The sequence below is a fragment of the Podarcis bocagei genome (assembly GCF_964188305.1).
Source record: "Podarcis bocagei genome assembly, chromosome: 4".
NCBI lineage: Eukaryota > Metazoa > Chordata > Lepidosauria > Squamata > Lacertidae > Podarcis > Podarcis bocagei.
This window is the reverse complement of record NC_138128.1, coordinates 92849553-92865585: the sequence shown is the minus strand read 5'-3', so window position 1 is coordinate 92865585 and position 16033 is coordinate 92849553. Positions and strand designations below refer to the sequence as shown.

The window sequence follows — 16033 nt, the reverse complement described above, 5'->3', positions numbered from 1 at the left end:
CATTCCTGTGTCCTGTTTGAAGCTGATCTAAATGGTTTATCTGTATGGAAAACAAATCACAGCACTCGGCAAAGGCTATCAACGGAATACAAAGCCGTCCCATTTCCTTCCCCCTCCTTTCCCCCAGCCTTTTTCAAAGTGAGATGACTCTGCAAGGAGTTGCTGATAGCGTTCTCCGCAGAGCTTCTGCTGCAGGCAGAGACTGGCCGTCCTGGGGTTTTGTGATAGGGGGCTGTACCTCCTATTTAAAGGCATGGTGCAAATTAGTATCATGAAAAGGGATGGAAGCATCCGTGTTGAAACGATGGGCATGCTTGCTGCCACTGCACATTAATGAGCACCAAGAGGGTATTCAGTTCTGCAGAGGGTATGAGATCCTAAAGCACACTTAATTTGGAAATAAATCCCACTGCGCACCATGGAAAACCAGCGAAATCTGCTTCCAAGGAAACACTCTTAGGATGAGAAGCATAATAACAGTCCCTTTTTAACTAAGTCTTTGGCTGATTGACATCCGGTGCCCTTTAAAAAACACGTTGGGGAGGAGGGAATTATTGTTCTTGTTTTTATTATGTATTTTGTGTTTTTATATTATGATTTTATGTTGTGAACCGCCCTGAGGCGTGTGGGTATAGGGTGGCACACAAATTAGAAACAGGAAAGGGGGAATATGTCAAACTGAGCCTTTCCATTATAGGGCTGCCTTGACTTCAGCTGCCCTCTGTTGATCGTTTTGAAAACGTGTTTGCTTCGTGCATCCAGTCTTGGGGTCTGGCCCATTTTATGACTAAGCACTCAGCGATGAAAAGCAATCCTGTTCTGAGTGGCAAGAGTCGGGATGTTTTCCTTCCCTCCTTCCCCGTGGCACATTTATCCTGCCTTTCGCAAGTTAATAGCACCTGATGGAATATTAATAAGATTTGTTGTGCACTGTGTGCATAGGAGAAAGGAATAGAAGGAAGGCTTGTGCAAAATTGCAACAGATTAAAAAATACCGGAAGAAAGTGCCAACGAAAGCTGGAGCGTACTGACGCATGGTTGCACATCCTTGTCATCCGGAAGGGCTTTGCTTTGTATATCGCCTTCCACAGTGGGGAAAATCCTGTTGAAGAGCGTCATTGTTTTCTCAGCAGCCCTGAGACTTGGGAACAGCCCCCCCCCCCAAAAAAATGGCTACTTATACATTGCCAAAAGGAAGAAAATGCATCACACACCTGGAAAATAAGAACCAAGGAGGACAATGACTTGTATAGAGTGTGCATAAGCTGACTTAGATAGGTACATTTGTGCAATGTGTCTGGAGGCGGTTGGAGGATGGATGGTGGCTAACAGATTGAGGTTGAATCCTGACAAGACAGAAATGCTGTTTTGGGGGGACAGGGGGCAGGCAGGTGTGGAGGACTTCCTGGTCCTGAATGGGGTAACTGTGCCCCTGAAGGACCAAGTGTGCAGCCTGGGAGTCATTCTGGACTCACAGCTGTCCATGGAGGCACAGGTCAATTCTATGTCCAGGGCGGCTGTCTACCAGCTCCATCTGGTACGCAGGCTGAGACCCTACCTGCCCGTGGACTGTCTCACCAGAGTGGTGCATACTCTGGTTATCTCCCACTTGGACTACTGCAGCATGCTCTATGTGGGGCTACCTTTGAAGGTGACCCGGAAACTACAACTAATCCAGAATGTGGCAGCTAGACTAGGGACTGGGAGCGGCCGCCGAGACCATATAACACTGGTCCTGAAAGACCTGCATTGGCTCCCAGTATGTTTCTGAGCACAATTCAAAGTGTTGGTGCTGACCTTTAAAGCCCTAAACAGCCTCAGCCCTGAAGGAGCGTCTCCACCCCCATCGTTCAGCTCCGAGGGCCTTCTGGCGGTTCCCTCCCTCCAAGACGTGAGGTTACAGGGAACCAGGCAGAGAGCCTTCTCAGTACTGGTGCCCACCCTGTGGAATGCCCTCCCATCAGATATCAAGGAAATAAACAACTACCTGACTTTTAGAAGTTTAGAAGAACATCTTAGGGAAGTTTTTAATGTTTGATGTTTTATCGTGTTTTTAATATTCTGTTGGGAGCCTTTCAGAGAGGCTGGGGAAACCCAGCCAGACGGGCGGGGTATGTAAATATAATATAATATAATATAATATAATATAATATAATATAATATAATATAATATAATATAATATAATATAATATAATATAATATAATATAATATAATATAATAATGCTGAAGGTTTTTTTTTGCTACTTTTTCTTCTTCACAGCTTTTCAGCAAACCACACCCAGCCAGGAATACCTTGGGGAAGCATCCAATGAGCAGAGAAAGCATACTCTTCTCTCAAACAGCTAGTCAGTTGCCTCCAACACTCAACAACCTGCGTAATCTGAAGCCTTCGTCGGTTGCTGTCAAAGGTACATATTGTTTGGGGACTTTAGAGCGGGGTGGGCTGGCGTGGAAGAGCCCCTGATGATGGCCATTGCTGAGATTCAATGCACATTTGTTTGATGGGATCAGATTCCCTACGAGCAGATCTAAAAGTTAAAAACTCTGGACCTGCCCAGGGGTCAAGGGACCAAAAGCGACTGAGAGGGTCCACTGTCTGTCTCCCAGGAATTGCATAATGGCAAAGGGAAGACCTGACTGGCTCCATCCATCAGCCAGAGAATGAATTGATGCAGGGAGCTGCTAGGGAACAGCTCCTATTATCATCAGCCAAAGGAGTAAGTCAGGCAAATGCACCAATTAGAGAAGAGCATTTGTAGTTCACCACTTCATTCTGGCTTTGAAGAACCAATATTTCCCTTATCTTCCATTCCCTTCTTGACCTTTGGGAATGAGCCAGTTGGATTTCTCTCTCTCCTTTTAAAGGCAGATGCGTCAAAAGAGTTACTTCTTTTTCTTCTTCCCCTTCCCTATACAGACGCACCTCAAGGACCTGTGGGTCACATTGTATGTACTGAAAAGGGAACTTTGGCCGTGGGGAAAAACAAAATTTTGATCCCCCCACAGTGGAATAAAGTGTTTTGCTGGGGTTTCGATGACTTCACCTGCTGCCTAGCTGCTTCCGGGTCAGACAAGGTAATCAGCAACGTGTTTCCGGGTATGGCTGCAAGAAACATTCAAAATTATGTCCTCGGGCTGCTTGAGTGGTCATGTGGACAATAGTTGCAAGCAGTGAGAGATGGGCTGGCAACGTGTATTGAATAAGTTGGTAGAATCGGCTTCCAGATTATCTGACATCAATAACAGGACTGAACGACAAAAACTATGCCTTCGAAATATCGTATTCAGTTGACAATCTGATCTCATTTCTTGACATCACACCAGGGCTGCTATTGCATTTTTAGAATCTGTATTCCATGCTATTAAATTTACTGGTATTCCCATGGAATGAATATTGTGTAAACTGGGTTGGCATTAGAGCTCAGAATCCTCAGACAGTCCCCAGCTCCTTGGCAGAAACCATTGCTTGCTGGTTGGGTTCAGGAGTCTTCCTCCCTTTTAAATACGCACCGTGCTCCTTACCTGGTGCCATGATGGGGCAAACTGGCAGGTAGATCGTAACTACTAGGTTATGTAGCCACCATCAAAATTAGCCAGCAGAATCTACCAATATCAGAGGGAGTCCACAAGGGCACAATTCGCCTCGCAACACAGAACTAGGGACTTTCCAGTAGTGGCACCCAGTTTGTTGCATCCCCCTTGACCCCACAAAAAGTTAAGTTGGCTTTCCTACCAGGGACATTTCTTCAGCCATCTGAGATTGACTGATTTATCTTTTGCTATTCTGCCTCTTTAGTATTTAGGGACGCGGGTGGCGCTGTGGGTTAAACCACATAGCCTAGGACTTGCCGATCAGAAGGTCGGCGGTTCGAATCCCCGCGACGGGGTGAGCTCCCGTTGCTTGGTCCCTGCTCCTGCCAAGCTAGCAGTTCGAAAGTACGTCAAAGTACAAGTAGATAAATAGGTACCACTCCGGCGGGAATGTAAACAGTGTTTCCTTGTGCTGCTCTGGTTCACCAGAAGCGTCTTAGTCATGCTGGCCACAAGACCCGGAAGCTGTACGCCGGCTCCCTCGGCCAATAAAGCGAGATGAGCGCCGCAACCCCAGAGTCGGCCACGACTGGACCTAATGGTCAGGGGTCCCTTTACCTTTACTCTTTAGTATTTATTGTTGTAGTGTTCTGCTGCCTGATGTATTTTTAGCTTCAATTGACGTTTTACAAATATCGTAGTTGTGTTGGGTTCTCTCTCTCTCTCTGTGAAGTCACTTTGAAGGCCTTTTTGTGGAAAGGCAGCCCACAAAAACAAATACAAGCAAATTTTGTATGATAATTGTCAACGTTCCCTGAGTGCTGCTCCTTAGGTAGACAAAATAGCAAGGCCCAAACCCAAGAGGCAGGTGGCAACAGGCTGATACGTAAATCTGGCACTGGTCCTACTATTTGCATTCATAATATCGTTCTAACTGGGGGAAATAATATTAAATGGGTCGGTGCTGATGCAGGCCTACTTTCTGAATTTCTTGGACTGCTTGCTTGCATGGATCTTTTACTTTGTTCCTGCTTGCATGGATGTGTATTTTTCTCTCTTTGTATGTAGAAGGTGACCACATTTGAAATCACAGCTGATTGGGGGCTTTGCCTCTGTGCTGTGTGCCCTACACCAACGACACTCATCACCTCTGGAAGCAGCTCTGCGTTGTGCGTCTGGGAACTGTCCGTGGCTAGAGATGGAGACGCTTGCTTAAACCTGAAGCAGGTATGATATCCGAGTTCACATTTCCAGGAGGCAAAATGATTATGTTCAAGAGCACTTGGTGTTATAGAGTGAGAGATTCGTTGACTCTTGGGAAGGCAGGAGATACTGCCCCGCTCCAACAAAGTATCTGTACTGAAAAAATAATGAGGATGCTGTTGTTTAGTTGTTTAGTCATGTCTGACTCTTCGTGATCCCATGGACCAGGGCACGACAGGCTCCCCTGTCTTCCACTGCCTCCCGCAGTTTGGTCAAACTCATGCTAGTAGCTTCGAGAACACTATCCAACCATCTCATCTTCTGTCGTCCCCGTCTCCTTGTGCCCTCCATCTTTCCCAACATCAGGGTCTTTTCCAGGGAGTCTTCTCTTCTCATGAGGTGGCCAAAGTATTGGAGCCTCAGCTTCAGGATCTGTCCTTCCAGTGAGCACTCAGGGCTGATTTCCTTCAGAATGGATATGGATGATGAGGTATTAAAACACTCAACGCCAAAGGTTCCACAACACTTCGTTTGCACAAAGTGCGTCGTACATCTGAAATCTAAAATAACATACTCTTTGCTCCAGTCTTTCTGCAGTACAGTGCTACAAGAGATCTTGCTATTCAATGAGTCCTTGTATTAAATTAGCTGTCAAATCAAGCGTACGAAAGTTTTAAAGTCATTTCTAGTGCAGCATTTTGGAGATCTCTGGGGAATGGATTTTGGATTTCTTCTGCTTGCTCCTGTCATTTTTGTTGCTGTAAAATGGAGGGCTTTGTGGGACTGTTGCACAAATGGTTGTTGTTGTTGTTGTTTAGTCATTTTGTCGTGTTCGACTCTTCGTGACCCCTTGGACCAGAGCATGCCAGGTCCTCCTGTCTTCCACTGCCTCCCGCAGTTTGGCCAATCTCATGTTTGTAGCTTCGAGAACATTGTCCAACCATCTCGTCCTCTGTCCTCCCCTTCTCCTTGTGCCCTCCATCTTTCCCAACATCAGGGTCTTTTCCAGGGAGTCTTCTCTTCTCATGAGGTGGCCAAAGTATTGGAGCCTCAGCTTCAGGATCTGTCCTTCCAGTGAGCACTCAGGGCTGATTTCCTTCAGAATGGAGAGGTTTGATCTTCTTGCAGCCCATGGGACTCTCAAGAGTCTCCTCCAGCACCAGAATTCAAAAGCATCAATTCTTCGGCGATCAGCCTTCTTTATGGTCCAGCTCTCACTTCCATACATCACTACTGGGAAAACCATAGCTTTAACTATGCGGACCTTTGTTGGCAAGGTGATGTCTCTGCTTTTTAAGATGCTGTCTAGGTTTGTCATCGCCTTTCTCCCAAGAAGCAGGCGTCTTTTAATTTCGTAACTGCTGTCACCATCAGCAGTGATCATGGAGCCCAAAAAAGCAAAATCTCTCACTGCCTCCATTTCTTCCCCTTCTATTTGCCAGGAGGTGATGGGCACAAATGGTAGAAAGCCTAAAATGATCCGAGTCCTGGATTGCCATCCACACTTTTGGGTCTTGGTGGGGAACCCAGGTTCCACGGGTTAAATGTAGCCAAACCACTGACCCTCTTCCACCTTCCTCAGGAGCTTTTGCCTAGCTGGAATATGTCATCGAACTGTGACGATGCTTTGTGCTTCTCTGGGCTTTGAAAAGGCTTTTTTAATTTTAATAAAAATAAAAATTATGAGTCATTCATTGCCCTGCTAATCCTGTTTTTGTAAGTCGGGGAAAAAATGAAACTGAAATTAAAGGATGATAATAATAATAATAATAATAATAATAATAATAATAATAATAATAATAAGGCTGACCAAAAATCCAGAGGTAGCATTATTATCAATTTATGATGGGGTGGAAGGCTTACAGGCTATGAAGGACTTGCTCACAGATTTATTGACAGCTGCACGAATTATGATAGCTGAGAAGTGGAAGAGGCAAGCAGAATATAAAATGGAAGAATGGTATAAAGAGGTGTGGGATATAACTATTAATGATAAATTAACATGTGCCATTAAGGCACAATGGGGAATATGCAGGAGAAATGATTTTGAGGAGATATGGAGGGTGTTTGTAGAATTTGTACCGTTAAAACGGAAAGGGGTCAAATCATCGCAAGAGGTGACGAAATTTTGGGAGGTTGGATAGTTACAATGGAATGGTCTCGGTGGTGGGGTGCACATTTTTATTCTTATTTATGTATGATTATTACTTTGTCAAAACAAAATAATAATAATAATAATAATAAAATTAAATAAGAAGCCAACACACAAACAAATAATATTAAGATAATCTGAGAAAGTATAGTAAGGAAAAGAAAATGCAAAGTGCACTTTGAATCACTTTTCAGAGCTTTCCCCCCACTAGGTGGTCAATTCTTCACCCTCGAGGAAATACAGGTGACTAGGCAGGTAGAAGTATAGAAGCGGAGAAATTGAAGTAGAGGAAAATTGGTATTTCCCCACCCATGGCTCCTGTGATGATAGTTCAAGGTTCCCCTGGGAGCCATGGCTCACTAGCTGAGACCGCTGGTACAGGCAACTCTATCTCCTCCTTCAGGCTACAGCCTCAACATTGGGATGAGGGTGGCGCTGTGGGTTAAACCACAGAGCCTAGGACTTGCCGATCAGAAGGTTGGCGGTTTGAATCCCTGCGACGGGGTGAGCTCCCGTTGCTCGGTCCCTGCTCCTGCCCACCTAGCAGTTTGAAAGCACGTCAAAGTGCAAGTAGATAAATAGGTACCGCACCAGTGGGAAGGTAAACGGTGTTTCCATGCACTGCTCTGGTTCGCCAGAAGTGGCTTAGTCATGCTGGCCACATGACCTGGAAGCTGTACGCCGGCTCCCTTGGCCAATAAAGCGAGATGTGCGCCGCAACCCCAGAGTTGGTCACGACTGGACCTAATGGTCAGGGGTCCCTTTACCTTTACAGCCTCAACAGCTGCATCTTTTTAAGCCTTAAGGGAGAAACAGCACAGAATTCGGTGCCTGGTGTCATTTGGCCCAAAGTATGGAATAAGGATGTGAAATATACTTAGAGTCGAGTGTGAATTTCATGCTCTTTATTCAGCTCATAGCAGCAATGAACGAAACTTTCCCCAAAACGTCTAGCTATATATACATTATTTACACAATGGGCCCCGCGTGATTGGCTAATTCCGGGCTGTTCCTGTAGGCCAATCAGGTTGAGGATTCACCTCCTCCAGAAGCCTGATTGGCTGTTCCTACAGACCAATCAGGTTGCTGATTCACTTCATCCAGGAGCCTGATTGGCTGCTCCTGCAGGCCAATCAGGTCGTTGATTCACTTCCACCTGGAGCTGGATTGGGTGGTTCCTGCAGACCAATCAGACTGCTGCATTCTGGATCCTATTGATCTAGGATTCATAGAATCATAGAATCATAGAGATGGAATAGACCACAAGGGCCATCGAGTCCAACCCCCTGCCAAGCAGGAAACACCATCAGAGCACTCCTGACATATGGTTGTCAAGCCTCTGCTTAAAGACCTCCAAAGTAGGAGACTCCACCACACTCCTTGGCAGCAAATTCCACTGTCGAACAGCTCTTACTGTCAGGAAGTTCTTCCCAATGTTTAGGTGGAATCTTCTTTCTTGTAGTTTGGATCCATTGCTCCGTGTCCGCTTCTCTGGAGCAGCAGAAAACAACCTTTCTCCCTCCTCTATATGACATCCTTTTATATATTTGAACATGGCTATCATATCACCCCTTAACCTCCTCTTCTCCAGGCTAAACATGCCCAGCTCCCTTAGCCGTTCCTCATAAGGCATCGTTTCCAGGCCTTTGACCATTTTGGTTGCCCTCCTCTGGACACGTTCCAGTTTGTCAGTGTCCTTCTTGAACTGTGGTGCCCAGAACTGGACACAGTACTCCAGGTGAGGTCTGACCAGAGCAGAATACAGTGGCACTATTACTTCCCTTGATCTAGATGCTATATTCCTATTGATGCAGCCCAGAATTGCATTGATTCAGCTCAGTACATAACACCATGAAAGCCACAGACTGAACACCTGCAGTGTTTTAATTTAACAGCATTGTTCCACATTATTCCATGCATCACAGGCAGGTCAGGTTCACTGGTGTGTTTGTAGCGCGGTCGTTCTAAGAGAATGCTCGATCGAATGATTTTAAAGCCCCCCCCAAACACAAACCCCCCTCGCTCTGAATTGTACACCAGGCAGGTGTATGTGTCTGCTTATATCATGTCTCATTACTGACACGGCAGGGGAAATTATTTTGCTGCGAATTAGGACAAGTCTCCCAGTTAAGGACGGCGACAAGGAGCTCTCTCTTGCAACACACTTGATCCCTCTTGGGAAATTGCTGGGGCAGGTATCTAGTTGCTCTGGGGTTGTTTCTCAAATCTCTGAAACCCTTTGCATCGGCTTCTCTACTCCCTACATTAAAGGATGCTGCCCATTCTCTGCTGAAGAGTTCTCTCTCCCTGTGGAACAGACCATTTGTCTTTGCAAACTGAAGAAAGCCTTGTGGCTTGGTACTAAATTAGTGTCTCCCTTGGTTGTGGTCTCTGCTTGTTTCGTCTCCCAGCCTTTGTACGGGCACACGCAGCCCGTGACCTGCTTGGCTGCCTCCACCTCCTACAGCATCATCGTGAGCGGATCCGCCGACAGATCCTGTATCATCTGGGACCTGAACCAGCTGACACCCATCGCCCAGCTTCCGGGCCACGAGGCCTGCCTCTCGGCTGTTGCCATCAATGATTCAACGGTAAGATATTCATTTATCATCATCCTCCTGACACGTCCATGAACATTTCATGACGACTTAATGGGTGCCCTTCCCTGCAAGAAACCATCTTGAGACGCGACAGATTGATTTTTCTTCTTTTTACAGAGGTTTCTAATAGTATCCTTAATGCTGAGAAGGGGGCACTAAAAGCAGCCTCAGAGACAGAGCTGAGGCAGGAGGAGGAGGAGGAGGAGGAGGAGGGGAATTGTTACAGGCTGTTCTCTCTGTGCTGGATTCGGCCTCCAGGCTTTTTCGATTCTGTTTGGTTACAGGCATAGCTGTCAACCGTCCCTTATTTGACGGGAAACTCCCTTATCCCAGCGCTGTGTCCCGCTGCTGTCTCTTATTGATGATGTCCCTTAAATTTCCCGGGTTTCATGCTCGCCCGGCTCGGAAGGGAAGCAGCGGCTCGGGGTCCTCCGCCGTGAGAGAGAGTGTACATGAGCTGCTGCGTCTCCGTCTCTCCCTTTTCTCCCTCAGGGGCGCATCATGAGGAGATGGGTGGCGGCGGGTGGGCAAGTAGCCCCTCTCTTGCGAGATTTCTGCTGCGCTGCCAGGGGAAGCCGGAGGTGGCGGCAGCAGCTGAGGAGGCGGCCTGAGGGAGGAGGAAGAGGAGGGGATGGGGAGGGACACAGAAGGGCGGTGCTTCAGCGGCCGCCACGGCACCACAATCTCCTCATGCTGGGCTTGCGGGTGGCATGGGCGAGAGTCTCTCTCCCTCCCCCTTCTCTTGGTCAGAGAAGGGCCGGTGGAACTCCTTGCGCCAGGACGATGGCAGCCCCGACGTGCTGCTTAGCATCCCCTCCAACCAGTGCAGCATCTTCATGTAGCGATTTCCCCCTCTGCATCCCTTTCATAACTCTATTTTTATAAAACATTTGTCCACCCATAGTTCAAATTTTTACTACAAGTTTTCTGTCAATCCTACCAATGTATGTAACTCTTGACAATAGCTTTCAACTAAATTATAAACTTTCCCCATTCTTTATTAAAGAGGTCCCCTTCCTGGTTTCTAATTCTGCCTGTAATCTTTGCCATATCGACGTCGTTCATCAGTTTTGTCTGCCACTCTTCTTTGGTGGGAGTTGTAGACCCTTAGGGTCATCAAGTCCAACCCGCTGCAAAACACAATCAGTCACAGCAAAAGCAGCATGAGTGCCGGATTTATGTATAAGCTAAGCAAAATCCCTTATTTTGGCTGCTGATCCCTTATTTTCGAGGCTGCTGGTCCCTTATTTTCAAATCTATAAGTTGACAGCTATGGTTACAGGTGACCCTCTCCGCATGCATTTTATTTGTTTGAGAAAACCAGAATCTTCTCCCGGCCAAGGGCCATGCCTGTGCCAGCCTGTTTCTTACTGAGAGGAGAATCATAGAACTGCCAAGTTTGAAGGGGACTGCTGAGGGTCATCTAGGGATGTGTAGCTGTCCTGTACGGGAATCCAGCCTGCAACCTTGGCGTTATCAGCACCACACTCTAACCAACTGAGCTAGCTAGCTTGAAATGGCCTCTTCTTGTCTCGTGACGTTCCTCTCCAATAATCCGCTCACATGGGCGCAGCACTAAATGTAGGGCTAAACTAAATGTCCTATTTGCAGAGGTGTGTCTAAGCTTCTTGACGCCACACCTGGAACTGGAAAACCCATTGGGATTGGAGAAGCAGTGTAGTTTGCTTCAACCACTGCTTCTGTGCTCCAAATCTTCCTGGTAGACAGCTGCCTAGGACACAGAATTGACCTGTGCCTCCATGGACAGGAGCTGGGTGTCATCTGCATACTGATGAACACCCAGCCCAAACCCCCTGATGATCTCTCTCAGCGGCTTCATATAGGTATTAAAAAGCATGGGGGAGAGGACGGAACCCTGAGGCACCCCACAAGTGAGAGCCCAGGGGTCTGAACACTCATCCCCCAACACCACTTTCTGGACACGGCCCAGGAGGAAGGAGCGGAACTACTGTATGACAGTGCCCCCAGCTCCCAGCCCCTCTAGATGGTCCAGAAGGATGTTATGGTCGATGGTGTCAAAAGCCGCTGAGAGATCCAGCAGAACTAGGAAACAGCTCTCACCTTTGTCCCTAGCCTGCCAGAGAAGAGGCTGGTTAAGGGGTGATATGATAGCCATGTGCAAATATATAAAAGGATGTCACATAGGGGAGGGAGAAAGGTTGTTTTCTGCTGCTCCAGAGAAGCGGACACAGAGCAATGGATCCAAACTACAAGAAAGAAGATTCCACCTAAACATTAGGAAGAACTTCCTGACAGTAAGAGCTGTTCGACAGTGGAATTTGCTGCCAAGGAGTGTGGTGGAGTCTCCTACTTTGGAGGTCTTTAAGCAGAGGCTTGACAACCTCTGATGGTGTTTCCTGCTTGGCAGGGGGTTGGACTCGATGGCCCTTGTGGTCTCTTTCAACTCTAAGATTCTATGATTCTATGATTCTAGATCATCGACCAGCACGACCAAGGAAGAACTTCTTGACAGTAGGAACTGTTTGATAGTGGAACAGTCTCCCTTCAGAGGTGGTGGACTCTCCTTCCTTGGAGCTTTTTAAGCAGAGGTTGGATGGCCATCTGCCATGGATGCTTTAGCTGAGATTCCTGCCTCACAGGTGGTGAATTAGATGATCCATGCAGGGCTCCTTCTAACTTTATCAGTTCAGAATTTCTGGATTCTGGCTTCGTGAGGCTGGCGTTGTATATTGGCAAGACTATTGAATTTTAACCAGAAAGACGCAGGTTCACATCCCTTCTTGCCGTAATGGTCGTTTTGTTACCTACCAGTCACCCTTGCCTGTGTTGGTGGACAGACTATGCCTAAGCCTGCCTTGTGATGTATTGTGATGGGACGCGGGTGGCGCTGTGGTCTAAACCACTGAGCCTCTTAGGCTTGCCGATCAGAAGGTTGGCGGTTCGAATCCCCGTGACGGGGTGAGCTCCCATTGCTCTGTCCCAGCTCCTGCCAACCTAGCAGTTCGAAAGCACACCAGTGCAAGTAGATAAATAGGTGGGAAGGTAAATGGCGTTTCAGTGCACTCTGGTTTCCTTCAGAGTCCAGTTGCACCAGAAGCAGTTTAGTCCTGCTGGCCGCATGACTCGGAAAACTGTCTGTGGACCAACGCCGGCTCCCTCGGCCTGAAAGCAAGATGAGTGCCGCAACCCCATAGTCGCCTTTGACTGGGCTTAACCGTCCAGGGGTCCTTTACCTTTTAACCTTTTACCTTTGTTATTTACAAGTCACCCTTGCCTGTTTTAGTTGGAGAGAGACCATGCCTAAGCCCACCCTGTGCTCTCCAGTGATATATTGTGATATGTTTCAGGGTGACATTGCCTCTTGTGCTGGGACAGCCCTCTACTTATGGAATGTCAATGGACAGCCTCTGGCTACAGCAACCTTCAGCCCTGGAGCCACCATTTTGTGCTGCTGCTTCATGGAAGTGATGGACTGGGACGTGCAGAGCCTTATAGTCACAGGAGACACAGATGGGAATGTAAAGGTAGGCCTCTCCAGGGAGAGTTTCCACTTTCGGGGGCTCCTCAGCTTGTCCCACCTTGAGGAAAAGTCTCTGGGTTTTTCCTCTCTCCATATTTTAGATGCATGCATTTACAGTGGTACCTTGGGTTACAGACACTTCAGCTTACAGACTCCGCTAACCCAGAAATAGTACCTCAGGTTAAGAACTTTGCTTCAGGATGAGAACAGAAATCACGTGGTGGCGGGAGACCCCATTAGCTAAAGTGGTGCTTCAGGTTAAGAACAGCTTCAGGTTAAGAACAGTTTCAGGTTAAGAACCGACCTCCAGAACGAATTAAGTTCTTAACTTGAGGTACCACTGTAGTTAATTTCACCATCTTGGCTACTCTTGGGCAAGCCTAGCATTTCAAAGTTGAGGCTTGGAACAATGCAAATTTGCTCACCACTAAAACACCCCCCATACTATTGCTTTTAATTTTATGAAAAAGAAAGCCGATTTAACTGATATACTTATTAAAGATTATTTCATAATTTAAGATTATGTAATAATTCAACATGCTTTATTATTAAAGTTGATTTAATAATTATTAAGTTCTGATGACCTTTATTTTCCTTTATTTTAAAATATCACCACCTTACCTTTCCTCATTAAAAGTTCAAGGTGGCTCATAACGAAATTTAACCATTTTGGAGCAGTCAAAATTCACCACCAACAACAGTAAAAGTTGGTCCAAATAAGCAGAGACTGTTAGAACCAGTAAAATAAATGGGAAAGGTTTTTTTAAATAGCTTTTGGTAGAAGACCAAGAATGAACGGGGGGGCGGGGTGAGACATCCCTTTCTCAGGTGACAATCCTACTATTAAATCTATTTTCTTCTGCTCTTATAGGTCTGGAAAGTTGAAAATAATTCACACCTATGCCAGGACAGTAGTATGAGATCACAAAATAACTCTTCTGAATGCCAAGGAACAACGGGTAAGGATAGCTTGGACAAATCTTCTCTGTGAAAGAGAAGGCATAATGTTGACTATCAGATTAGGAATATGTTGACGCAATCTGGAAAGAAAGGACGTTGTCAGTTCCTCTTCTCCGGCCTTCTACCGGAGCTCCAGCAAAGCTCATGTCTTTTGCAAAAGCCAACCTTTGGCTCTGCTTAGAGAAATGCCACAGAATGGGTGCAGGTTGATCTCCCACTTGTCTTGATGCAGATTCCCAGCGGTGGAAGAGGCCAGAATATCCCTGCTTTCTGTTTTGGCAAACAGTCCTGCCAGACCAATCTTTGCTCTGGTTACTAGCATAGTGAACTTTGGAAATGCAGTGAGCATGATTATCTTGTTTTCATCAAAGCATTTGGCAAAGTTCTCCAGGGTTGTTCGTTAGCAAACTGGCTAGATAAAAGATTGGTTGGCAATGTGGTCAGGTAGATTCCCAATCTGGCTGGAAAACTACTGGAAAAAGTGCTTATCGTCAAACTGGAGGAAGGTTTTGAGTGAGCCCTATCTTACTCCTTTGTCTGGTATTCTTCAGTGTTTATTTTTTTTATCAATGACTTAGATCAATGGTTCTCAGACTCTTCTCTCTGGGCCCCACTTTCAGAATAAAAATTTGCTTGGATTTTTTTTTTTTACTGGTAAGAAATACATTGGAAAACAAAAAGAAACAACACTTGATTTGTAACATAAATCACAACTACTTTATAAATATGTTCACGGGGCATCCAGAAAGTATAAAACAATGCAGCTCCATATGAACATGAATCAGTCCCAAAATATAAATGAGCCTCTTACATATGTACCTTAAGTATGTCTACAAACTTAGTAAGAAGTGTGAGCTTGCAGTATCACTTGATGCTCATTTTGGAAAGAGATCTATTCATTAGGGCTGGGTAACAACTAGTTTTCAAACATTGCAATATTTCACCAGCTAAACAGCGATATATCAGTATATCACGATGTCTGAAATAAGGACGGGACTTTGTAGAGGTGAATACCATATTCTGCAAATTAAAAAAAACACCTTGATACTTTACTATACTATACCATCTTACCATTCTTTGATGGTCCTTGAATCTTCCTGTCACAATTGCCATCCTCTCCTGCCACACCAATGGGAAGACTCTATCCAGACTATTTAAAGAAATATTATAATACGATGAACCTGCGAGCAGTATTCGAGCTACAGAAGTAATCAGATTATACTATGGTGGTTATGATTTAATAGATGGATGCAGCAGAAGGGGAGAAAGAACGACGAGGTGGCATCTGGTCAGCCACTGTGTGAACTAGATGGTGTAGGGATGCGGGTGGCGCTGTGGTCTAAACCACTGAGCCTCTTGGGTTTGCCGATCGGAAGGTCAGCAGTTCGAATCCCTGTGACAGAGTGAGCTCCCATTGCTCTGTCCGAGCTCCTGCCAACCTAGCAGCTTGAAAGCACACCAGTGCAAGTAGATAAATAGGCACCACTGTGGCGGGAAGGTAAACGGCGTTTCTGTGCGCTCTGGTTTCTGTCACGGTGTCCCGTTGCACCAGAAGCGGTTTAGTCCTGCTGGCCACATGACCTGGAAAGCTGTCTGTGGACAAACGCTGGCTCCCTTGGCCTGAAAGCAAGATGAGCGCTGCACCCAGTTACCTTTGACTGGACTTAACCATCCAGGGGTCGTTTACCTTTTTATTATTATTTTTTTACCTGAACTAGATGCTTCATTAGCCTGTTTCAGCAGGCTCTTCTTATAAAGTATGACTAAGAAATGGTTACAGAAAAAGAAAGGTCTTTAGCAATATGCACCAATCACATTTCCGAAAAGCTGTCTGCTGCGATGGAATAAAAACTGGAGACCTGCCAAGTCTGCAGGAAGCCAGCAGGGGGCTCCTGCTCCAAAGATTTCTTCCGTTCTTGTCCACCTTATTGAGCTCAAGTCAAATTCAATTGAGCTCCGGGGAAGAATGTAAAGCTTAGAAGTAATGAAAATCCCAGCACTTAAAAACGTAAATAAATGGCACCAGATTAGCTAACAAATACAGCAGCTGCCAAGACATTCGTATGTTTTTGAAATATTTGTA

At 46.1% G+C, this 16033-nt stretch overlaps 1 protein-coding gene across 1 annotated transcript in view; it reads left to right on the top strand.

The window, feature by feature from the left end:
* Positions 1–16033, top strand: part of WDFY4 (WDFY family member 4) — a 207038-nt gene that overhangs the window by 184641 nt on the left and 6364 nt on the right. Inside the window, exons 55-60 of the mRNA XM_081191446.1 lie at positions 2263–2410; positions 2920–3077; positions 4602–4760; positions 9300–9479; positions 12818–12994; positions 13862–13949. Of these exons, the coding sequence (XP_081047572.1) occupies positions 2263–2410; positions 2920–3077; positions 4602–4760; positions 9300–9479; positions 12818–12994; positions 13862–13949 (910 nt within the window). The remainder of the gene's footprint in view (positions 1–2262; positions 2411–2919; positions 3078–4601; positions 4761–9299; positions 9480–12817; positions 12995–13861; positions 13950–16033) is intronic.